Source organism: Citrus sinensis, chromosome 3 (genome assembly GCF_022201045.2).
Source record: "Citrus sinensis cultivar Valencia sweet orange chromosome 3, DVS_A1.0, whole genome shotgun sequence".
In the NCBI taxonomy this organism is placed as follows: Eukaryota; Viridiplantae; Streptophyta; class Magnoliopsida; order Sapindales; family Rutaceae; genus Citrus; species Citrus sinensis.
In genome coordinates, this window is record NC_068558.1 from 31,373,415 (window position 1) to 31,398,847 (window position 25,433).

Here is a 25,433-nt window from a genome sequence, read left to right on the forward strand (position 1 = left end):
TTAAGGAAGCAGCTTTTCGTGGACCAAGTCAGGTCTGTCGTCATCCGGACAATGTCCTACTTGTTCCAATACAATTAACTTCACATTTGAGAGTTGAGAAGGCAGAGATGAGAAGTATTTACCAACAGGTCCATCGACGGGTGTGAATGGATCCTCATCACCCCATAAAACTAGTACAGGTATAGAGATTGATGGCATCAATTGCACTGGGTTCAGCCCTGATGGGCCTGTCACGATCAAAACAAACGCATCAAGTGCCCCTTCATCAGTGGCGGCTTCACGTATGATCTGTGGTTTTGATGTCAATTCATGAATTATGAGTGGCCATTTTTGTAAGAAATTTAAATGGCACATAAGTGCAGAATATTAATGCCTACTAGCGTTTCATCCACAGATTCATTATTTGCATAGACAGTAAATTGCTCCTCAGTCTTTACCAGCAGCACCAATATATACACATCATAGTGTTTTTTAGTTTTTGACCCTAGTGTTTTAGGATAATGAACAATGGCCTGAATACAGACAAGAGAAAATTCGCATGTTATATAACACAATTAAAATAAAATATCATTTGTCATACATTTTATTCATTAAAAACATAGTAAAAAAAATTTCAAAAATTCAGTGGCGGCAAACGTCCTCTCTGGAATCTTTGTGGGCAACACGTACGTGGTGTCTTCACTAAGTGTTGAATCTTTAGCTTCAAAAGAAAGAAACAAAAAAAAAAAGGGTAGGGATATTTCCATCCCATTATTTTTGTAAATTCACACCACTTTAAAACATAATTATAATGAATTCACAATATTTTAAAAAATACAAATTAATAAAAATTTTGTATAGTTACCTTTCTTCAATTACCTTAAAATATTCGGATCCATTAAAAAAAATGTATTTAACCATGACCATTGACTAGTCAACACTCACCAGCTTAAAGTAGTGTACATATTCGGACACTCACAAATTCTTTAATGGCAAAGTGCCACTTACTAATTCTTATGTTCAAGTACAGTAGACAAATAAGTTAAGCATTCATTTCTCTACAATAAAAGTACCAGTCTTCACTCTTCACTCCTCACTCCATAATTAGATGAGTGGGTCTGCCTACGATGGAACCCATGCATCTAAATCTTCAATTAGATTTGATAGGCAGCCATAAATCAATTGACATGTGTTTTGATCTAACCGGTTACCCCGTTGAAGCCACAATTCTCCCGCCAAGTTAATGATTTCTAATTGCACTCAAAAAAAAAAAAAATTCACAAATTTGTAAAAGATTCCATTTTTTCCAGGTACGCTTACTTTTGCTGGAACACAAAGGGTAAAAGCCCATTTAATCTCTGTATTTTCATTTCGGCAAAGGTCGTAAAAATTTATTTTTTTTAATTTAAATGTAAATATCTAAAAATCAAACATATGTTAAAAAAAAAACTATTTTTTTTTAAAAAAAGTTAAACTTCATATGTTTAAAATAAACGCTAAGGAACATGAATAAGAGCTATTAAAACAAAAAAAAGAATAATTTTGAAACTAAATACAATTAATTGAGAGATGAGGACCACTAAGATAAATTCATAGATAAAAATTAAAATATCAACCCTACTTATTGCTGGCAGTTATGAGCATTAAAGCACAGAAGCCGTGTCTTGAAAAGTATGGAGTTCGTGCGGAATTTTCAGCTAGAAGTCTACAAAGCAGTGGAATTAATCAATCATCGTGGAGTGCACGGTGCTTGGACAATGAGATGAAATTGAAAAATTATCACGGAACTTGAAGGAAGGTTCATGGCATCGATTTATTCTACAGAGTCGCTCACATTTGGTTCAATAATTGTTTTCATCCGAATCAAAATATCTCTCTAATCAATTCAACTGTTTCTGTTGATTATGGCTTCTTCTTCTCGAAACAACAAGAAGTATGATGTTTTTGTTAGTTTCAGAGGAGAGGACACCCGGGACAACTTTACTAGCCATCTCTATTCTGCTCTGAGTCGACAAAATATCCAGGCTTTCATTGATGACCAACTTAACGGAGGAGATGAAATTTCGGAGTCACTTGTGAATGCAATTGAAGCATCAGCCATTTCAGTTATCGTCTTCTCTGAATCATACGCTTCTTCCAGATGGTGTCTCGATGAACTTGTAAAGATCCTCGACTGCAAGAAGGAGTATGCACAGATTGTGATTCCGGTTTTCTATCGGGTTGATCCATCAGACGTGAGAAACCAAACTGGGAGTTTTGGAGATTCATTTTCGAAGCTGGAAGAAAGATTAAAGGAGAATACTGAGAAGCTGCAGAGTTGGAGGAATGCTTTGGAGGAAGCAGCAAGTTTGTGTGGATTTCATTCTCCTAACATCAGGTGAAAAGTTACCTTTAATTTCTCATACTAATATTTAACAATAAATAAAATTCACGCAGCGCTCTTAGTTAAATTTCCAGATGCTAAACTACAATTTAAAAAATTTTTAAGCATCAAATTCTAGACTTACTGACTTCCCAACTTTTATGCTCTCATAATTATAAAATAATTTTGACAGAATTAATAATAAAAGCTCGAGAATTTTACAATATATATCTAACAAAATTAGTGGTGGTCTGTCGTTTTTTAAGCAATTTCAACCTCTCCTCATATGCCACCATTAGAAAAAAGAAAAGGAAAATTATCATTGCACCACCTCTCTTTTACCTTATGTTCATCCAACCACCATAAAATTCTAACATGTTCTTTGCACCACATTTCTTTTTAAATTTATATTAATTAGTTACTTTTGAACTAACATCGTTAAATAATTTAAACGAAATGATAATTTTACCCCTAAATAAAATAAAAGACCATTTTTATTTTATAAAAACTTTGAAAATAAAAAAATATAATTATAAAAATACCCCTAATTTTAATTAAAAAATAAATCACAAAATTACAATTTTTATTTTTTAATAAAAATTATTTTAATAAAAAATTATAATTATAAAAATAATTACAAAATTTTGGGATTTAATAAAAATCCCCTAAATAAATTCAGCTATTTTAATAAAATTTTACAAAATTATAATTTTTTAATAAATAAATTCAGTTATTTTTATTAAAATATTGCAAAATTATAATTTTTAAAATCAAAATTTAATAAAAATTAGCTGAGCACCTCTATTTGGGATTTATTTTTTTATTAAATTTAGGGGTATTTTTATAATTATAATTTTTTTTATTTTTCAAAGCTTTTATAAAATAAAATGATCTTTTAGTTTATTTATGGGTAAATTTATCATTTTTTAAAAATTATTTAACGGTGTTAGTGCAAAAGTGGCTAATTGATACAAATTTAAAAAGAAAGGTGATGAAAAGAATATCTTAGAATTTTATTGTGGTTGGATGAACATAAGACAAAAGAGAGGTGGTACAATGATAATTTCCAAGAAAAAAAAACTCACACATATTACTGTAATTTAAGAGTTATTAATTTACTGGGAGATTGTAGACTAGTGGTGGTATATATTAATTTCAATAAAAAAACTGACAATCTCCCTTATCTCATACTTAATGCAAATTCCTCGTATTAATTTGAAGTTACTTTGGCTAATTTTATGTATTTGCTAGGTGTGAGTCGGAACTTACAAATGAAGTTGTTAATCACATTTTGAAGAGATTGGATGAAGTGTTTCATCCCCGTGATAACAAAAATCAGCTGGTTGGAGTGGAATCAACAGTTGAGGAAATTGAATCCTTATTAGCTGTTGAGTCGAAAGATGTTTACGCTTTAGGGATTTGGGGCATTGGTGGTATAGGCAAAACAGCAATTGCTAGAGCTATTTTCGACAAAATCTCGGGTGATTTTGAAGGTTCTTGCTTCCTCGAAAATGTTAGAGAAGAGTCACAAAGACCAGGAGGATTAGCTTGCTTACGACAAAAACTTCTTTCAAATTTATTGAAGGATAAAAATGTGATGCCTTATATTGACCTCAATTTTAGAAGGCTAAGCCGCATGAAGGTTCTGATTGTTTTTGATGATGTGACTTGCTTCAGCCAATTAGAATCTTTAATTGGAAGTCTTGATTGGTTTACGCCTGTGAGTCGAATCATAATAACCACCAGAAATAAACAAGTGCTTAGAAATTGGGGGGTGAGGAAAATCTATGAGATGAAGGCATTAGAATATCATCACGCTATTGAGCTTTTTAGTCGACATGCCTTCAAACAAAACCATCCTGATGTTGGTTATGAGGAACTTTCAAGCAAAGTAATGAAATATGCTCAAGGTGTTCCTTTAGCTCTTAAAGTTTTGGGTTGCTTTCTATATAAAAGGGAAAAAGAAGTCTGGGAAAGCGCAACAGATAAATTGCAAAGAATCCTCCATCCAAGTATTCTATGTTGGGAAAATATGCTCTTTAAAAGCATATGTGTTTATTTAATTGTAATAAACTATTTTTCTGATTAATAAAATAAATGAGGTATTTTATTCAAATATCTTAATTGCATTAATACTTGTATTAAAGTCCATTTAATCATATTATATGTATTTATGTGATCACCATGTGGATTCACAGAAGACATAAATACAAGTTATCTTATGATTAAATAAATTTAGTTCGCAGTTGATAAATAAAGTTGGGCACTTTATTTAGGTATAGACTGTAATAAATTCATTGAATGATTTGTCTTAATCATGTATGAATTTATTGATGTAGTACGACTACATTGAACAGGATCACATATGAGATTTAATTAACTTTGTAATAACTGTCAGACTTATTAAATCTCATAGGCGTTGATTTTACTGTAATCTTAATCTTGAGTTAATTATGATTTCATGATTGTAATTGTTATTCCATTTGAGTTACCAATGGGCACGACACATCCTTGTGGTCAAGATTACCCGGTATCTTGGTGGGAGCAATTATGAGTATTGGAGTTATAGATTAACAATATAGAATTTATACAACACATCTCTTGATGGGTTTTCGGCACTTGATCATAGAATTCTCTGGCCAGAGTGTGTCAACATATTTAGTATGTTGAAAATGATCATTAGAGAAAACCAGTAAGGATCAAGGAATAAGATGTTATTAAATTGATTGGACAGTTGAGATATCAATTTAATTAACGATGTGGTACAAAGGATTGTGCAGTAAAGAAATCAATGTGGCTTGGGACGAATTATTATTCGAGCATACAATTATGGAAGTCAGTTCCAATCTTTTAGTGGAGTAGATTTGGAATTAAATAATTGGGCTAGTTTAATTACATGCCTAATTATTGTAGCCACTATTGTATGTTCCCAAATGATCCCCGGGTTAGCTCATTTAATTGACTGCACCACTACTGGACTAATAAGTAAGATAACTAGCTATTTGGGTCAAAAGCCTAAATATATCATTTAGTGGGAGGCTCCATTTAATTAGCTTTTGTATAAGGGGCCTTATGTTATTTTACAAGGTGGGTCCCCTATTGAAAAAGCAAATAACGTGGGTTTTGGTTTTTGAATTATTTGGAGCCTAGGGTTTTCACTAAAGGGTGATATAAAAGGCTTATTTTTCTCTAAAGAAAAAGAGTGAAGCCACTTTATACAGATCGGAGAATAAGATTTTTCTCTCTATTGTTGAGAGAAAAATTTTCTCATGCTAGTTGCTTTGGTAGTGATAAAGGCGCCCACACGTCAAGTGCAGATCGAACCTGAGTCATAACCTGGAAGATCATTGGTGACAATTCGTGATCTAACAAGCGTGGTGGTGACGGATCGTGATCTAACAGGAGTGGTGGTGGGGGATCGTGATCTAGGAGCCTAAATCACTTCAGCGGAAAAAGCCAACTCGGATTTTCAAGGTACGATTTCTAGAATACGAATTCTTATATATTATATGAGAGCGATCTTCAAAAGGTTTTATATAAATTTAAAAACCTGATTTTTCCCCAACATTCTAGAGGTATTAAAAATAAGTTATGATGGTTTGGACGATAAAGAGAAAAGTATTTTCCTTGATGTTGCTTGTTTCTTTCAAGGTGAGGATGTAAATCCTATAATGAAATTCTTTAATGCAAGCGGCTTCTACCCAGAAATAGGTATAAGTGTTCTTGTTGATAAGTCTCTCATTGCTATTGATTCACACAAAAAGATAACAATGCATGATTTATTACAAGAATTGGGTAGGGAAATTGTTCGACAGGAATCAATTAATCCTGAAAACCGCAGTAGATTGTGGCATCATGAGGATATTTATGAAGTTCTTACATATAACAAGGTAAGCAGTTTGTTGTGGATTATTATTTTGGAATAATGTAGTGTTTAAAAACTTGATGGGAATATATTTACATACGGTCGAACTGATGAGTCTTAGAATTAATAGAAGAGTGGCAATGATTAGAAAAAACAATAGTGGTTAGATGATGTAGCAATAAATTATAAATGCGATGACAACTTGCATAACCATTTGTAAGCATAATTGATATGTAAATTTGTGTAGTACCTGTGTTATTATGTTTCTTTGTGCATTTGCAATTAAGTGTTTAACTGCCTACCAATAACTATAACCATGAATTATTGAAATTTGATACGAGTAATGACAGAGAGCCCCACTCCAATCCCACATAAACTCCATACAAGAATAAATAAAAATTGAATTAATAACTAAGCTACCTCTAATTGTGAATTAGTGACAAAATTGCCCCAAAAATTTGTCTTGGTGGGGTTGAAGTTTGATTCATTAGTGGAATATACATATCTTTCATTTGATTTTAACTTTATTTATTTATATTTATTTTTAGGGGACAGAAAAAATTGAGGGCATCTGTTTGGATATGTCAAAAGTAAAAGAGATCCGTCTAAATCCCAGTACTTTCACAAAGATGCCTAAATTGAGATTTTTAAAGTTCTATAGTTCATCATTCAATAGAGAGAACAAATGTAAGGTGTCTTATTTGCAAGACCCTGGATTTGCTGAAGTGAAATATTTTCACTGGCATGGATATCCGTTGAAGTCATTGCCTTCAAACCTTAGTGGAGAGAAGCTTGTGTTACTTGAAGTGCCTGATAATGACATTGAACAACTTTGGGATTGTGTGAAGGTATGCATATCTTATTATATATGTGCAATCTTTCAATAACAATATTAAATTATTATACGTGGTAACGATTTTGTCTTGGCCTCTTTTTTGACCGAGCAGCGTTATAGTAAGTTAAACCAGATAATCCATGCTGCCTACAATAAGCTAATTGCCAAAACTCCAAATCCCACGTTGATGTCACGTCTGACCAAGCTAGTTATCTTGAATCTAAGAGGTAGCAAAAGCCTGAAAAGTCTTCCATCTGGAATATTTAACTTGGAATTTCTTACCAAACTTGATCTTTCGGGCTGCCCAAAACTGAAAAGGCTTCCAGAGATCTCATCAGGTAATATAAGCTGGTTATTTTTAAGGGGGACTGCAATTGAAGAACTGCCCTCATCAATTGAGCGTCTACTTAGGCTTGGGTTCTTGGACCTTTCAAATTGCAAAAGGCTTAAGAGTCTCCCAAGCAGCCTATGGAAGTTGAAATCTCTTGGAGTTCTTAATCTCTGTGGTTGCTCAAATCTTCAGAGATTGCCCGAATGTCTTGGCCAATTATCCTCGCCAATAATATTGAATCTAGCGAGAACCAATATTGAAAGAATACCAGAAAGCATTATCCAACCTTTTATGTTGCGATACCTCCTCTTAAGTTATAGTGAGAGACTTCAATCCTTACCAAAGCCTCCATTCCTTGCACGAGGTTGCCCGGCACTGCAACCATTCTTAGGTTTGTTCTCTAAGTTATGAATCTTATAGGCAATGTTTTTTGACCGGAGCAATAATTTTAAATTGGAAGGTAATTCTACTGCAGGAATTGTTGAAGATATCCAGAGAATTCCGCATATGGACCATAAGCTAGCTGTCCGTTGGCAAGAAATACAGGAAAATGTGTGTCTTTAACTCTCTCTGTTTAAAATTTCTACAATTTTTTTTTGGGTTTAAAATTATAATTTTTTGGTACAGAGAGGTTTTTCCATGGGCAAAGTTCATATCGTAATGCCTGGGAATGAAATTCCAAAGTGGTTTCAGTTTCAAAGTGTGGGATCTTTTATAACCTTGGAGATGCCACCAGATTTCTTCCGTAATAACATAGTGCAGGGCATTGCATTTTGTGCTATTTTAGCATTTTCAGACCGTCATGTAGATTGTGGCAGAAGGTTTTCATTTTCTTTTGAGCTCAAAGTGAAAACCACCAAAGATTGTGGTCCCCATGACACACAGTTATTTCAGAGCAGAGTTAATTATATAGAATCAGATCACTTACATTTGGGGTACTATCTGTTCCGCGAAGAGGATTTTAATGGTTTTTGGAAATGCAATTGCATTCCTGAGGCAGTCCACTTTAATGTTTTTCCACCTTTGGAGTGCCAGTGCTGCGGGGTGAAAAAATGTGGGATCCATTTACTTCACACCCCGGAGTCTACGAATTGAATAGAAAATCCAAGCACGTGTTTCAACTATAACGAAGAAGACTGAGATTTTCATGAATGTAGTTTCACTGTTTTCCTTTTTCTAATGACAATTAATAATAGGAGAAAATGCCAAAATCAGTTCTTAGAACAAGACATCCATGTAATAACTTTCGAGGGATCTGGTTCATCAAACACAAATTCACACTAGAGAACTTTACCTTATTAGGCGAAGAGTATAATGTATGAAAAGCACGTGATGTACAATGTAAAATTAAAATTATTGGCCTTCTTTTTCTTGCTTTGTGCACACAACACATCACGATTTTGTTATTGAGCCTTACAACTCAAAACACATCCACGTAGTTAGGAGAGCACGTGACTTATACACCAGTAATAAAACTCACAAGCTAGGCGATGTCGGATATTACAGGACACACAACAGTTCTTATTGGCGGAGCTATGTTGTGGGCCCATATCTCTATCAATGAAAGCATGCCACTCACCCCATTGCGCACCTTATCAACTCTCATCTATATAATGCAATCACATTTGAATATTCTCTACTTTCTCAAATCTAAATTGTTGTATATGGGAAAGTTTCATCATGTGGAAACAAAAGCCATAAAGAGGGAACAGTTAAAACACCATCAAATCTTATATATTTTAAAAAATATATATATGTATACTGATTAAAAAAAAAAGGATAGCTGTCATTTTCACTCAATTTATTTGTGTTGTGAATCCATTTGCTTAAACATATGTGCACTTTTTCAAGTATATGTACCAATTCAATATTTGGAATGGTGCATTTGATTCCATAGTTGACGTGGTATCGTCTATGGCTGGAATTTATATTTATAAAACTGACTTGTAAGGAAAGGATTGAAGATGCCTGTGAACTTATATTTCGATTTAGATTGTTGTATCTTTTTCATGTATAAAATTGGATCCTATCATTCACATATCGTTAACATGAGCAATATAGATTTCTAAATCATTGTTCTTTATTATTGTGCTGAATTTGACTTTTTATTGAATAATTTGATACATGCCTTGAATCAATTTGGAGCTTCTACAACTTGTCGGGGATCAGTTTCTCCTACATTCTTTTCGGCGCCAAAAGATATTCAAGCGGTTGAATAAGATTTGATATATACAATATAAATGCAAGAGTGGTTTGTCTTTTTACAATAGGAATAATATATAATGCTCATCAAAACTTTTCGTTGACCAACTCGGGTCTGTCGTCATGGGGACAATGTCCTACTCCTTCCAATACAATTAACTTCACATTTGAAAGTTGAGAAGGCAGAGATTATAAGTATCTACCAACAGGTCTATCGAGGGGGGTGAATGGATCCTCATCCCCCCATAAAACTAGTACAGGTATAGAGATCGATGGCATCAATTGCACGGGGTTCGGCCCTGATGGGCCTGTCACAATCGAAACAAATGCATCAAGTGCCCCTTCATCATTGGCGGGTTCTCGTATGATCCGCAGTTTTGAGGTCAATTCATGAATTTTGGGTAGCCAATTTTGTAAGAGGGTAAAATGGCACATAAGTGGAGAATATTAATACCTCTACCAGTGTTTCATCCACAGATTCCTTATTTGCATAGATGGACAGTAAAATGTTCGTCCCTGCAGCACCAATATACACATCATAGAGTTTTTTAATTTTTGACTCCAGTGTTTTAGGATAACGAAAAATGGACTGAATAGAGAGAAGAGAAAATACCTTTGTTTCACATCTTCAAAGATTGCATCTGCAATTGGCCTTTGCTTCAACAAAAAATCAATGAACCAAAGCAATGGAAACAATAGCTTGATTCTCCAGTCGTCACCAATGCCTTGTTGTTCATATGCCGCCACCATAATTCAACAGAACAAGCCCTCGAACAAGTGTTTGACTGGATCCTTATTGTAGAAAATATACCAGGTTTATCGCAAACCTTAGTTACAAGAAGGCTAATTAGGTGGTGCAAGTGTTTCTTTCCAAGCAAATTGAAGAATATCTAATGTCCAAGAGGAAGTTAAAATAAATATACCTGAGGCGGCAATAACACAAGCTAGGCTCCAACATAATTACCTATAAGCACAGTTGGCTTTCGAACCACTTCATCCAAGAAATCCAGTATTAGTTCTATCAATGAGTCTTACTCAAGTTAGCAAGGACAATAACTAAAGGTCAAGCTATTGATAATAAAAGTAAAGGAGTTGTGATATTTGACCAGTAATATATCTCATCAGCCCCATTAATCACTTTATGTAAATATCTATTTTATCCTTGTATGAAATGAATTAAAAAGGTAAATAATTAATGATTTTTAACATTTGCGGATGCCCACAATTATATGTACACAAAAATAAATAGTATAAAAAATAATACATTATCAATAAAAAAATTCACTAAAAAGATAAAAAATATTTTTTATCTTTTGTACTAAATTTTGTTTACTTTTTAGTACATATAGAATTATGCTACGGATGCGAGGAGAAAAAATGTGGAGTCCATTTATTGGAAGCCCCAAATTCTAACTTACGATCCAAGCGCGAGTTTCAAACTAAACCAACCCAAAGTTTGTACAAAGTCCAACTCAATGCAACTAAAATCATTCTAATTTGCCTTCTCAAAAAAAAAAAAAAAAATCATTCTAATTTGCTTTTGGTTTTGGCTGACTTAGCCTTTAATAAATTCACATGTTATATAACATAATTGAAAAAAAGGAAAAATGATATTCTCACAACACTTAAGCACAACACTGAGCACACAATATAAAATCTGAATTTTGGGAGAAAAATTGCCACGCACGCGCATGCAACAAACTCTCTCCCGCGTATCGCTCTGTTCAACAGCCAGCGTTGCTCGAATTTTCCCAAGTTTCCTCATCGCGCAGTGTCGGCTCTGATCTCCCACACCACTTAGCAGCCAGCAAGTCTCAGCTCTCCTCACGCAGTGTCGGCTCTGATCTCCTTCACGCACCAATAGTCTTGTCCCCGATAGCTGCCGTAATCGTCTTGTTAAGGTAACTCGTGTAGGACATTGTGCTGTTTATGAGTTGACTGTTAGGGAGTTGAAGCTCATTGTCCTGTAATTGCAGTCTTCGTGATGTTGAGGAAAGCTTATCCTGTAATTCCAGCCTCCATGTTTATTTGTTTCAAAGAAAGAGTGGCTTTATATTACTCAAATCTTTATGCTCTGTTAATAAATTATATTGCCCATTGTTTCAATAGAATTAAAACGGCAACTCAGATTTAAGTTCCCTCGATTTGTTATTAACTTCAATTAATTGTATGTGTTACTCAATGTGTGTTGAGCATGTACTTGTTCTGGGATTCCTTTTGTTTCTTTCTTGGTTTATAAATACCTTGTTGAGGATTGCAAATAAGAGAAGCTGATATATTAAGCCCAGGAAGCTGGTATATTAAACTCAACTGACATTATTATTGCAAATAAAAAAGCTAATATGATTACAAATAAGAGAAGCTAATACATTAGTTAAATATACAACTTAAATATAATGCATATCAACAAATGTTCAACCACCACAATCTTGCATCTGCATTTGTCTACCCACTCTGCAGACTGTCAACAAATGTTCAACCACCAAAATGAACAAATGAAACTTAATTTTTGTCTAACCAATTACAGGCCAAACAGGATTTTGCACAAATATTCTACCAGAAAATTCTAATTCCTCTCTAACATAATCCATCTCAGAATAATTGCTCCTTATTTCATCTCTGAATCCAAAACTTTTAGCTCTTGCTTTTCTAATAGTTTGTAGGCCTTTTTAGTAGATTCCCCATGGAAGGATCGGCTAGAGTGTAAACAAGCATTGCCCCTTCCTTGGCTGCTGGCTTTATTATCTCCATCAACTGCTCTAGATCATCAAATTAACAAAATTGTTGCAACAACAATATGTCAGTGCTCACATTTTAGCTGATTAAATTAAATGAGATTTCAACATTAAGCAAAACAATCCAGATTATAATAAAAATGCATTTCCTCTAGTACAGCAGCAGCAATTATTGTTTCTGTGATCAAATCACATGCAGAAAAATAACTAATTTGACAAGAGTTTTTTTTTTTAATCTAGGATCAAGAATAATAGCTTCTCAAGCTCCAATTACTTGGTGCACGAAAGTAATGAATTGATTTGCATTCTTACCTCCAAAATCATTTCAGGGGATAAACTAGCAAGTTGAAATATGTCAATACTTTCACCAGATTCGTCTCCTGAAGAGGAAGAAAAACACATAACCAAATTAATTATAAAAAATTCGTAATATTTTTAAAAAAGTACAAATTAATAATGGTTTTGTATAATTAATCAATTAAATCCTTCTATTAATTTTTTCTTAGATTTCTTTGACCATATTTGATCATAAAATTTAATATAAATTTTATTTTACTATTTTATTAGTATAATATAAAATGACCAAATTATCCAATAAACATGAATTATTGTATCTAATAATTTTGGTATTTACTTATGTGAACTAAAGTTTTTAAATGAAATTTAATTATTGTTTTCTCTACCTTACGTGTAAATGATATAAATTTGACAACCTAATAATTTACATGTATTCCGCCATAGAGATATTATATTAGTTTAATTAAAGTTTTATATTCATACTAATAAGTAGTATTAAAAACAATGAATTTGATATAAAATTAGAAACGTATTGAAGTTAAAGTAAATTCATGGTACTTTTACCTTATAAGGATAAAATAATCAATTTAGAATTATGCCAAAGCAATCTTTATAATCAAATATAATAAAAACAATTATGTCACAAAAAAATAAATTAGGATAGATTCGTTAATTTGTTCTCCAAAGTTCTTTTTTATTTAATTTTTTTTAAAAATAATGTATACTTTTTGTAATTATTTTTAAAAAATGGGGCAGGTTTACAAGAAATATGGGGTGAAGATATCATCACCCAACAAAAAATTAAGTAAGAATTAATTTGATAACTGCCCATAAAAAGAAAGCATATTGTCACGGGATGAGTGTTTTGCGCAGCAAACCCGTGCGGCACTTAGACAACCTTTGCTGAATGTTGCTAAGTAAGCCTTGAACTTCTCAACTAGCTAAGCCTAGAGGTTTTGGAAGAGCTAGAGAGAAGAGAGTAATGGAGCTGAATAAGGAAACTTGTATTGCTAACAAGAGAGATTACAAGAGAGCTTACAACTGTTTGAGTTGCTTGTGCTAAGCTTGTTGTTGTGCAAATGCTAAATGCCATCCCATATTTATAGGGGAGGCTTGCCAAGCTCTAGAGATTCTAGAGAAATCTACCAACTATCTAGAATTTACATGTGCTGGAAATGTATAGAGAATTCTAGAGTATTTACAAGCTCAAATGTGCTAGAGTTGCCCAGAACTTTTTGGAATTGGGCCAAGCTAGCACTCTTGGCCTTGTCTTGGGCTCTTGGTGGGCAAATTGGGCGGTCCGCACATCCTCCCCCACCTAATCTCGCGGCGTCCTCGTCGCGCTCTCGTGCTTGAAATTCTGGATGTGCTCAGCGAATTGCCACAAATTATCTTCACATTCCCAAGTGGCTTCGCTTTCAGGGAGGTTTTTCCACTTCACCAAGTACTCGTTGTGTGCTGGCACGCCCCTCCTCGAGACCACACGATCCGCAAGGATGTAGTCCACATCTTTGTCGAATGTGGTGACAACGGCTGTTGGCGCGCGCCTTGATTCTCCGCGACTTGGGTCTTCGACGTCTCCATGATATGGCTTGAGAAGGCTCACATGGAAGACTGGATGGATCTTGAGTCTTGGCGGAAGTTGGAGTTGATACGAGACGTTGCCCACTCGTCGTACAACTCGGAAGGGTCCCTCGTAGCGCCTCACTAGCCCCTTGTGGACTTTCCGCAACGTCTTGAATTGTTCGGGTAGGAGCTTGATCATGACTTGATCACCTTCCTTGTACTCAACAAGTCGTCTCCTTGTATCCGCCCACTTTTTCATTTTCCTCGCAGCCTTGTCGAGGTATGCTCATGTGATGTCTGCTTCCTCGTGCCATTCGCGGGCAAACTTGTGTGCCGCGGGGCTTTTTGCTCCGTAAGTTGAGGCTATGGCGTTGGGGGTCATGGGCTGGAATCCCATGATGATCTTGAACGGACTCTTGCCCGTAGCCTCACTTCGTTGCAAGTTATAAGAAAATTGGGCGATGTCGAGTAGCTTCGCCCAATCCCGCTGATGAGCGCTTACATAATGCCTCAAATACATCTCGAGGAGGCCATTGATGTGCTTGGTCTGCCCATCCGTTTGTGGGTGGAAGCTTGTCGAGAACTTGAGATCGGTCCCCAACATCTTGAAGAGCTTCGTCCAAAAATGCCCAGTGAATCGAGGGTCTCGGTCGTTCACAATGCTCTTTGGAACTCCCCAAAGTTTCACAATGTACTTGACGAATAGGCGAGCTGCTTCATCCGCTTTGTAATCGACTAGTGCGGCGATGAAAGTGGCGTACTTGCTATAACGGTCGACAACGACCATGATGCTGCCGCACCCTTCGGACTTGGGCAACGATATGATGAAGTCCATGGAGACACTTTCCCATGGCCTTGTTGCAAGTGGTAGCGGCTCCAATAATCCTGCTGGAAGTTGATGATCTACTTTGTCTTGTTGGCACACAAGACAAGTTCGCACGTATGCCTTGATGTCGTCCCTCATGTGCGGCCAAAAATACGAGGCTTGAACTAGTGCTGTGGTGCGCTCGATTCTTGGGTGACCAGCCCACTTGGAGTCGTGGCACTCCTTGATGACTTCTTTCCCTAAATTTCCCCACCTTGGTACGTACAACTGATCTCCCTTTGTGAGGAGGATGCCTTCCTCTTGCCAAAAGCGCATTGTCTTTCCCTCGAGCACCTTCTCCAGCAAGTCCTTTGCTAGCGGATCTTATTGGAGGCCTTCCTTGATGCATGAGACAAGGTCGGACTTCGGTTGGCTCATGCTAAGTGTCGCCAATTCAACCTTGCGGCTTAGAGCGTCCGCAACGACATTGGCTTTACCCAGTTTGTACTCGAGCCGGTAGTTGAATTCCGCAAGAAAATCTTGCCACCGAGCTTGCTTCAGACTCAACTTCTTTTGTGTTTGCAAGTAGCTTGTCGCTACATTGTCCGTCATGATCGTGAAGTGAGAGCCTAGCAAGTAATGTCACCACACCCGCAAGCAATGTATGATGGTCGTCGTCTCCTTTTCTTGCACCGTGTAGCGGCATTCCGTATCGTTTAGCTTTCGACTCTCGAACGCTATTGGGTGGCCTTCTTGCATGAGAACTCCACCTATGGCGAAATCCGAGGCATCCGTTTGAACTTCGAACGGCTTGGTGTGGTCCAGAAAAGCGAGGACGGGTTCCTCCGAAATTGCTCTTAACTCCTTGAATGCGCGTTGGCATTCTTCGGACCAATGCCACAGTCTGTTTTTCTTGAGCATATTCGTCAAGGGTGCCGCCTTGGCTGAGTAGCCCTTGATGAAGCGTCGGTAGTAGTTCACCAGCCCAAGGAATGAGCGAAGCTCGGGAACTTTCGTGGGAGGTTCCCATTCGAGGATGGCCTTCACCTTGGTATTTTCCATCATTAACTTCCCGCCCGCAATCTTGTGGCTAAGGAACTCCACTTCTTGTTGGGCAAACAAGCACTTCTCCAATTTGAGGAAGAGCTCGTTGTCTCGGAGTACTTGGAGGACTTTTGCAAATGTTGGGCATGCTCTTCGAGTGTGGTGCTATACACCACTATGTCGTCCAAGTACACGACCACAAAGCGGTCGAGGAATGGTTGGAGCACATTGTTCATGAGTGTGCAGAATGTGGCAGGTGCATTAGTGAGGCTAAAAGGCATGACAAGGAATTCGAAAGATCCGTACCTTTTTGTGCAAGTTGTTTTCGGTTCGTCTCCCTTGGCGATATGTACTTGGTAGTACCCGGAGCGTAAGTCAAGTTTGGTGAAGTACCACGCTTTGCCAAGCTGGTCGAACAAGTCCGCAATCAAGGGAATCAGGTATTTGTTCTTGATAGTGATCTTGTTGAGCGCTCTATAGTCGATGCACATCCGCAGCGATCCATCCATTTTCTTTTGGAAAAGGACCGGTGCACCGAATGGGGCCTTGGAGGGGCGAATGTATCCTGAGTCCAACAAGTCTTTGAGTTGTCTCCGTAACTCCTCTAGTTCGGGTGGCGTCATGCGGTAGGGCGCCAAGGCTGGTGGCTTCACACCTTGTTCCAACTCGACTTCATGATCGACCTCTTGTCGAGGTGGGAGCTTCTTCGGAAGTTCTAGAGGCATCACGTCCTTGTACTCGTTGAGGACGGCTTGTATTCGTGGAGGGACTTGGCTTGGCGACTTTCCGGAATCTCCTTCCTCGTTTAGTTCCCGAATGGAGACTAAGAAGCTTGGGTCCTTCTAAAAGCCCTTTTGAATTGTATGGCGGAGAGCGTCTTCTCCTCGATCTTGCCTCGTTCCGTAGGAACCATGCATGCCTTACTCCCGTCGAGGATGCTTAGGGAATTCGTAGCGGGCAGCGGGAAGACATGGACTTGGTTGAAGAATTTCATGCCGAGGACCATCTTAAAGTCATCCATGGGGACGATGAAGAAATCAAGCTTTCTGCTCCATGTTCCAAGCGTTATGTGAACGCCTTGTACGATGCCCGCAATTGGCTTGGCGAGTGATTTTACCGCTTTCATTGTGCCTCCTTCCTTGGTTGCCTTGAGGCCTAAGCGCTTGGCCTCGTCTACGGACACAAAGTTGTGCGTTGCTCCCGTGTCTAGCAGCGCGCAGACGGACTGGCTGTTTATCTTCGCACTTACATACATGAGCCATTTCTTGACAAGTGTGGGCTGTTGGCGATTGAGTGCGCCGAGGCGTTGGAGAGAACCCATGCTGAGTTGGGGTTTCTCCGAGGACATTGTGGGGTTGCTCTTGAGTTGGGCTGCGAGAGCGTTGGGCCACTTTTTCTCCGGACAGTCGCATACCCAACGAGGACCATTGCATAAGAAGCATGGGCTTCGTGGCTTTGGCACCTCCTTCTTGCCCTCCGATTTTCCTTGCTCGCTTTTGTTGCTAGGCGGCTTTTTCTGCCCCCAATCTTTGCGGTTGTTGCCTTTGTCCTTGCGACTCTCTCCCCCACCTTTGCCTTGGTTGGCTTTTTTATCTTTGGATTGGGTAGAGTATTCGGTGAGCGACTCCGCAATGGCGATGGCGTCGTCAAGTGTTTGAACACCACGCCTATCAAGCTTGGTCTTGGCCCAATCCTTGAGGCCATCTTGGAAGTAGAAGAGTGAATCCTTGTCGGACATGTCGCTTATCTCCAACATAAGGGTATTGAACTCGTTGATGTAGTCTCGAATGCTACTCGATTGCTTGAGGCGACGTAGGCGCGCTCGCGCTTCCTTCTCCGCATTGCTTGGGGCGAACTGCTTTCGGAGTTCTTGCTTGAAGTCGGCCCAAGTGTCGAGGGTGCAAATGCCCTTGCCCATCTCGCCATGCTTGCGACGCCACCATAGTTGTGCAGCGCCTCAAAGATAGGTGGATGATGTGCCCACTTTCGATGCCTCATCTCGAACACCCATGGCATCGAAGTATTGATCAAGCCCAAATAGGAAGTTGTCCACGATTATGGCGTTGCGTGTGCCATCGTAGGTGTCGGGCTTTGGCACGTCAATGCGCCGCGCATCACTCGTGCTTGCAGAAGCTGGACTAGCGGAGAGTGTGCGCTTGTGCCATGCCCAATCCGAGCGGACTTCATCCACTTCCGCACAGATAGCGCGTAGTTCATCCTGAACAAAGCTACGAAGTTTTAGCAACTCATCATGGATTGAACGAAACTCACCTCTGAGAGTGCTCGCTTGCTCTTGGATGAGGGCTTTTGTTGCTACCGTGAACTCGGCGTATTCTCCCTTGAGACCGTCCACTCTTTCCTCTAAACCATCGAGGCTATCTTGAGTGGCGGACAATGTGACTTCAAGAGTGGCTATGTGAGGTTTCAACGCATCCACGGATGGGGCCTTGGACTTGCCGCGAGTCTTGCCTGGGGCGCACTCTTCCTCACGGCCGCGGCTTGGTTCCGATGGAATATCCACACCAACAACACCCTCTTGTGCTACATTCGAAGGGTTGGCCATTGCTCGTGAGCTAACTTGCGTGCGTGCAAACCTTAGCTCTGATACCACTTGTCATGGGATGAGTGTTTTGCGCAGCAAACCCGTGCAGCACTTAGACAACCTTTGCCGAATGTTGCTAAGTAAGCCTTGAACTTCTCAACTAGCTAAGCCTAGAGGTTTTGGAAGAGCTAGAGAGAAGAGAGTAATGGAGCTGAATAAGGAAACTTGTATTGCTAACAAGAGAGATTACAAGAGAGCTTACAAGTGTTTGAGTTGCTTGTATGAAAGCTCGAACTCTTACTCTCAACATTGTAAATGAAAGGGTTCTCCCACTAGGCTAAAGGCCCATTGGTAGCGTTGAGATAGCTTTAAAGATCATTATTTCTGGTCCATAAGTTGAATACATGTCGTTGTCAACTGAGACAGTTTGATAAGCTGATGCTTTGTGACTTGTGAATATGATTGCTTTAGCTTGCTCTGCCCCCCATATACATAAAAAATGTAGTAATGCAGTGGAGAGGTTTTGTCATAGAAATTCTTAATAGCATATGGGGTTTAGAAATCAATACATATAATATCCATTTTCAAAACAAATTTATTGAAACATTAGTCTACAGTTTTTCAAAAAAAATTTATTTTTTTATTTTTATAATTTTTAACCAAATATTTATATTTTTAAGTGTAAAAATAATTTTTTTTTCTTAGTAGTTACAGTAGCTGCAACATAAAATCCACAACACTTCATTATCAAATAAGCCGTACGTTTGAATCATCTAAACAACTTACTAGGATGCCATGATTCACATAAAAATTTCTGATTACTCATGAAAGTGAAGTATTTTAGTATGAATCTATTTAACATTTTATCAATAAACGTCTTCGTGCTCGAAAATGTAATAACACAGGAAAAAGTTTCTCAATATGTCAATCAAATATGAAAGCTATGTGTTTTACATTTTTTCATAGGCGAAATCTCTGTCATTATTAGTTAATTTTATTATAAACATATATGTTTGTCAAGATTTTACCAGATGAGTCCAGAAATGACGTGTTATGTGCGCTCCACCTCAACTATTTCATGGGAGTAACACTGCAACCCCCTAATAATATCTAACATTTTTTAATTATTACTCACCTAGTACATAATGAGTAATATTGTACATATGAAATTATTTATTTAAAAAAACTATCTCAAATGACATGACATTCATCAATTGATTAATAAAAATAATACAATTAATTCACTTAAATCTTGTAAAGAATTACCGACAATTAACGAATATCATATTATTTAAAATGAAAATTGAGATAAAAAAATTTGTGATGCTTATTATTACTATGAAATTACCTTTTAGTTATTCAACTATTTAGTAGTTTTCACTTGAGCCCGAAGAAAGCCCATGCAGTATAGTTTATGACAGGCCCAGGTTCGTAAATCTCTCCTCTCTCTGAGCCGAGGTCGCTGCGGGAGGGTATTGAGATCGGTACTGAGAGCATCTTCAGTTCTAAGTCATTTCCATTTATCGTAATTTTTAATTATTAGTTTTGTTATTTATCTTCACCAATCAATATTAAAACATTTAATTCTCGCTTAATGATTAGTTGACGCACAATTTTCAATCAAGAAAATAAAATAGAAATTTTAAAAATTTTAATTATTCTATTTAATGATTTTAGTAACTATTAGAAATGATTAATGAAAAAACTGAATTCAGTTTAGCCTAGCTGTACTATTAGGCACCTTTTGATTTGGTAACTATTTATTTATTATTTAATTTCTCCTGCCCTTGTTAACTGATCAATTTTACTTTCGTTTTCGTTTTCTTTCGTTTTCCCAGCTACCAAACACTTCATCAGTGTTTAAGGCCTCAAAATCTTCTTTATTGTCTCTTCCTTTTGTTTTCTTTATGGTTACCTTAGTTTCTGGAGTTGAACTCTAGGGTTTGTCCCAGATCTCAACGTTATTGTTTCACGTGATTTTTTCTTTTATGCTCTGTTTAATTGCCAGCCAAAAACTATCTGAACGATAGTACTTCATAAAATTTGGGATCTTGGTGCTGGATAATGTGGAATTGGCATCTTATAGTTACTGGAATATTCAAACCATTTATTAGTCATCGAATTGATATTGAATTTGAATTTTGGAAATCTTTGTGTTGAATTTTGTGATAATATATAAGTTGCAATTCATCTGATTTGCAGTGCTTCTGGGTAGATATTTGATCATAAGGGTTTTCCAAGAGTTTTGAAATACAATGGCAATGGTTGATGAACCATTATACCCAATAGCCGTTCTCACAGACGAGCTGAAAAATGATGACATACAGCTTAGGTTGAACTCAATACGTAGGCTGTCAACAATTGCACGTGCTCTTGGGGAGGAGCGGACTCCAAAGGAATTAATTCCGTTTCTGAGTGCAAACAATGACGATGATGATGAGGTACTTCTTGCAATGGCAGAAGAGCTTGGTGTTTTCATTCCATATGTGGGAGGAGTTGAGCATGCCCATGTTTTGCTTCCGCCTCTGGAGACCCTTTGTACTGTTGAGGAGACCTGCATGAGGGACAAAGCCGTTGAGTCTTTGTGTAGAATTGGGTCTCAGATGAGGGAGAGTGATTTGGTTGATTGGTTTATTCCTCTGGTCAAGGTTAGATTACACCATTCTGTCGTGTTTGTTTATTGAATTGTTGTTTTGTAATGTTGATCTTCTATGTTCAAGAAACACAACTGCAGTATGTTTGGAAGAATTTTCATTTCCTTTAAATTGTTTACTATGCCCTCATTTTGTGAAGCACTTTCCCAAACATCTAGAAAAATATGCAGCTTGCTAAGTGTTTACCTCTGTATTGGCTTTTGAAGCTTGTTAGTACTTCACATTGTCCATTTCTTACCTACCTTAATGAAATTATGTTTTATTGAAAGAAACATTAGTAAAGCAAGCTATTTAATATGAGTAACTTGAGATGCGTATGAAGGTCTTTCCACGGTTCTCTGCATTTATAATTTTTTTTAAAATAATTTACTGATATATTTTTGCTATGGCTGCATATAGAAACATTATCTCTTGCAGTTTAACCACGTACTTCTGTGTGAATGCTTGCTTTTTCCTAATTCCTTTGTGATAGGTATTTCATTATTCTCCTGTGTATTTTCTGAGTCTTTGCTTTCTACATGTTTTAAACCTCGTATATTCAGAGACTAGCAGCTGGTGAATGGTTTACAGCTCGGGTTTCTGCATGTGGGCTGTTTCACATTGCTTACCCAAGTGCCCCAGATATTTTAAAGACAGAATTGCGGTCAATATACACCCAATTGTGTCAAGATGACATGCCCATGGTTAGGAGGTCTGCTGCATCCAATCTGCGCAAATTTGCTGCAACTGTTGAACCTGCTCATTTGAAGACAGACATCATGTCAATATTTGAGGATCTGACATAGGATGGTAATTAAATAATTAATTTATGTTTTATGGAGAACATGTTTCTATCTGTTTCTATTGTTGGATATTGCTCGTCACTTTGTGGTTTACGCGTCTCCTTCAAGTGTCTTTTAATTATGCAACCTGAATTCTCTGCTGCTGCCTATTTGAATTGAGTGCTCTCTTGATAACTGTCATCTAGGGTTACCTATGTCCTGACATAGAAGTGGTGCATCCTTTCTTGCAACTTCAGTACATGTATGGTGCATGCAACGTGTAAAAGAAGTATGAGCTGCTAACATGAAATTATAATAGCTGTGCAGAATATATGCGACGTAATTAAAGTTTATTTGAGATGAATATACTTCTGAATGTGAGATAAAAATTATATTAATATGGCTAGGAGAGTAAGTTGCAGCAGGTCAAGGATGGATTTAATGAGAACGCGTGATAGCCTGGCAGCAGTCCAATGGTGGGACTGTCATCTTTCCACTGATATAGATTCAATGCAGTGGAAATCATCTGGCTTTTTTTTTTTCCAGTTTGCTTATTGTGATCATCGGTTTGATGAGGAGATGGATTCTATGAAAATGCTTTACGCTTCATTCATCTTTTGGGTCAGGGTTTTCTGGCTGATACTTCATGATAGATTTCTTGGGCATTCAGTGGGACTCTTGGCGTTGAAAAATATAATATATTACTGCTAATAGAAGTTGGGGTAGACATAAAATGAACAACTAGATTGAACTAACAGGAACAGGATTGGTATTCCTAAAACATTTGGTTCATGTGAACACTAGCAGTTGTGGTGGGCTGGCTGCATGTTGACACTATGTTTATTGTTACTTATTTTTCTTTCGTGAATTATCTTCTTAAGGTTACCTGAAATCTGGAAATTGAAGACAGTAAATGTTTATTGTAACACTGAAGTATGACCTCCTTTCTTTTTCTTTTTTTCCCCAAGTGACAGAACTTTGTGTGATATTCCTAAACTTAAACTTTATTAGCAAAGAGATGCTATTTAAATAAATTTAAACTTATGGTCCTTAGATTGAACCTAGTTGGCTTGTGAATATCTCCTGGCTAATTGTCTTTATTGCTAGAAGACAAGTGAATTGATTTGGGTGCGGTACAAAAGGATTAATTTTGATCATGCCTCAGATCGATGCTACTGTGAGATTTTCCACATGACTATCTGAGGATAGTTTAAGAAACTTTCCTTCATGACACATAGCTATATGTTTTATCGTGGTAAATAGCTCAAGAAAGCAATATCCTGAACCCCCCCCCCCCCCCCCCCCCCCAAAAAAAAGGAAAAAGAATTCTTTCAAAATAATATTAAAAAATAAATAAATAATCTTAGGATATTGATCAATCTTGACAAAGAATCATGTTGAGTTCAAAATAATGTATGAATGGTCAAACAGATGTGTGGTATGGTGTTCGGAACATAATTCGTTCATTTCATGTATTAAATTTTCGAGTAAATTACTCTGTGAATAGTAACTTATGTTTTGCTTATATAGATGCATGTTATATTTTAAAGTTCATTTCATATATGAAAACCCCACATGAGGTTTTTTAATTAACTTTTGACCCATCAAGATTCTGTTCGATTATTGGCTGTCGAGGGTTGTGCAGCACTTGGAAAGCTGTTGGAACCTCAGGATTGTGTGGCACATATTCTTCCTGTTATTGTGAATTTCTCTCAGGTACACTTGTATTGATGATTCTTGCTTCAATGCTAGCTATCTGATTTGTGATTAGTGTGTATTTGGAGAAGTCTTTCTTGTAGATGACACTTCTATAGTTGATTTGTATAAACCCGCTTTTGCTGGAAAGTTATAATTTACTTCTCCATATGCAATGTGAATTGAACTTGTTGGATCAATTCTGATAATCATAAAGTCTAAAGCAATGACTTGTTCATTTTGGTTGCCTATGACACCACTAGCAAATTGTCAATTTGGTGATTCAACAGACTATTACAAGCATTACAAGTGTGGAGTTATAGCGAGGAGTGAAGATTAAAAAGTATTGAAGGGCTAACGCACGAAACTCAGTAGAAAAATGATTAAGGCTGAAATCCCATTTCAGCAAAGGTCCCAAAAATTTACTTTTTAAATTTAAATATATATGTTTAAAAATCAAATATAAGTTTAAAAAAAAACTATTTTTTTTTTTTGAAGTTAGAGTTCATATATTTAACAATCAACCCTAAGGAACATGAAAAAGAGCTATTAAAACAAAAAAAAGAATAATTTTGAAACTAAATACAATTAATTGAGAGATGAGGACCGATAAGATAAATTGAGAGATAAAAACTAAAATATCAGCCCCTCGTTGCTGATAGCCATGAGTATGAAAGCACATAAGCCGTATGTTGAAAAGTACGGTGTTCATGTGGATTTTTCAGCTAAAAGTCCACAAAGCAGTGGAATTAATCAATCATGGTGGAGTGCATGGTGCTTGGACAATGAGATGAAATTGAAAAATTATCACGGAACTTGAAGGAAGGTTCATGGCATCGATTTATTCTACAGAGTCACGCACATTTGGTTCAATAATTGTTTTCATCCGAATCAAAATCTCTCTCTCATCAATTCAACTGTTTCTGTTGATTATGGCTTCTTCTTCTCGGAACAACAAGAAGTATGATGTTTTTGTTAGTTTCAGAGGAGAGGACACCCGCGACAACTTTACTAGCCATCTCTATTCTGCTCTATGTCGACAAATTATCCAAACTTTCATTGATGACCAACTTAACAGAGGAGATGAAATTTCGGAGTCACTTGTGAATGCAATTGAAGCATCAGCCGTTTCAGTTATCGTCTTCTCTGAATCATACGCTTCTTCTAGATGGTGTCTCCATGAACTTGTAAAGATCCTCGAGTGCAAGAAAGAGTATGCACAGATTGTAATTCCTGTTTTCTATCGGGTTGATCCATCAGACGTCAGAAACCAAACTGGGAGTTTTGGCAATTTATTTTCGAAGCTTGAAGAAAGTTTTAAGGAGAATCCAAAGAAGCTGAGGAGTTGGAGGAATGCTTTGAAGGAAGCAGCCAGTTTGTCGGGCTTTCCTTCTCAGAATATCAGGTGAAAAGTTACTTTTAATTTCTCATACTAATATTTAACAATAAATAAAATTCACGCAGCACTCTTAGTTAAATATCCGGCTGCTAAACTACAATTTTAAAAATTTTTAAGGATCAAGTTCTAGACTTCCTGACTTCCCCACTTTTGAGCTCTCATAATTATAAAATAATTGTGACAGAATTAATAATAAAAGCTCGAGAATTGTACAATATATATGTAACAAAATTAGGGGTGGTCTGTCGTTTTTTAAGCAATTTCAACCTCTCACTCAGATACCACCATTAGAACGAAAAAAAAAAAAATCACGCATATTCCTGTAATTTAAGAGTTATTAATTTACTGGGAGATTGTAGAT

At 37.0% G+C, this 25,433-nt stretch overlaps 3 protein-coding genes and 1 pseudogene across 8 annotated transcripts; 3 read left to right on the plus strand and 1 right to left on the minus strand.

Annotated features, from left to right (window-relative positions):
- Positions 1-12,165, minus strand: LOC127900740 (uncharacterized; annotated as a pseudogene).
- LOC127900887 (disease resistance protein RPV1-like) lies at positions 1,654-25,433 on the plus strand. The gene is made up of 2 exons (XM_052436237.1): positions 1,654-1,777; positions 24,500-25,433. The coding sequence occupies exon 2, from the start codon at positions 24,504-24,506 to the stop codon at positions 25,080-25,082; it is 579 nt and encodes a 192-aa protein (XP_052292197.1). The 5' UTR covers positions 1,654-1,777; positions 24,500-24,503; the 3' UTR covers positions 25,083-25,433.
- Positions 1,776-4,445, plus strand: LOC112496808 (disease resistance protein RPV1-like). Its single transcript, XM_052436206.1, has 2 exons — positions 1,776-2,356; positions 3,593-4,445. The coding sequence occupies exons 1-2, from the start codon at positions 1,884-1,886 to the stop codon at positions 4,428-4,430; spliced, it is 1,311 nt and encodes a 436-aa protein (XP_052292166.1). The 5' UTR covers positions 1,776-1,883; the 3' UTR covers positions 4,431-4,445.
- On the plus strand, positions 19,943-23,924 carry LOC127900886 (serine/threonine-protein phosphatase 2A 65 kDa regulatory subunit A beta isoform-like). 6 transcript variants are annotated; one of them, XM_052436236.1, is made up of 4 exons: positions 20,262-20,315; positions 20,766-21,211; positions 21,760-22,006; positions 23,624-23,924. In XM_052436236.1, the coding sequence occupies exons 2-3, from the start codon at positions 20,819-20,821 to the stop codon at positions 22,000-22,002; spliced, it is 636 nt and encodes a 211-aa protein (XP_052292196.1). In that variant the 5' UTR covers positions 20,262-20,315; positions 20,766-20,818; the 3' UTR covers positions 22,003-22,006; positions 23,624-23,924. The 6 variants fall into 6 exon arrangements, with proteins under 6 accessions (XP_052292192.1, XP_052292191.1, XP_052292195.1 ...); XM_052436234.1 differs by having other exon boundaries at positions 20,263-20,315; positions 23,588-23,924; XM_052436232.1 differs by lacking the exons at positions 20,262-20,315; positions 23,624-23,924 and adding an exon at positions 19,943-20,047 and having other exon boundaries at positions 21,760-22,148.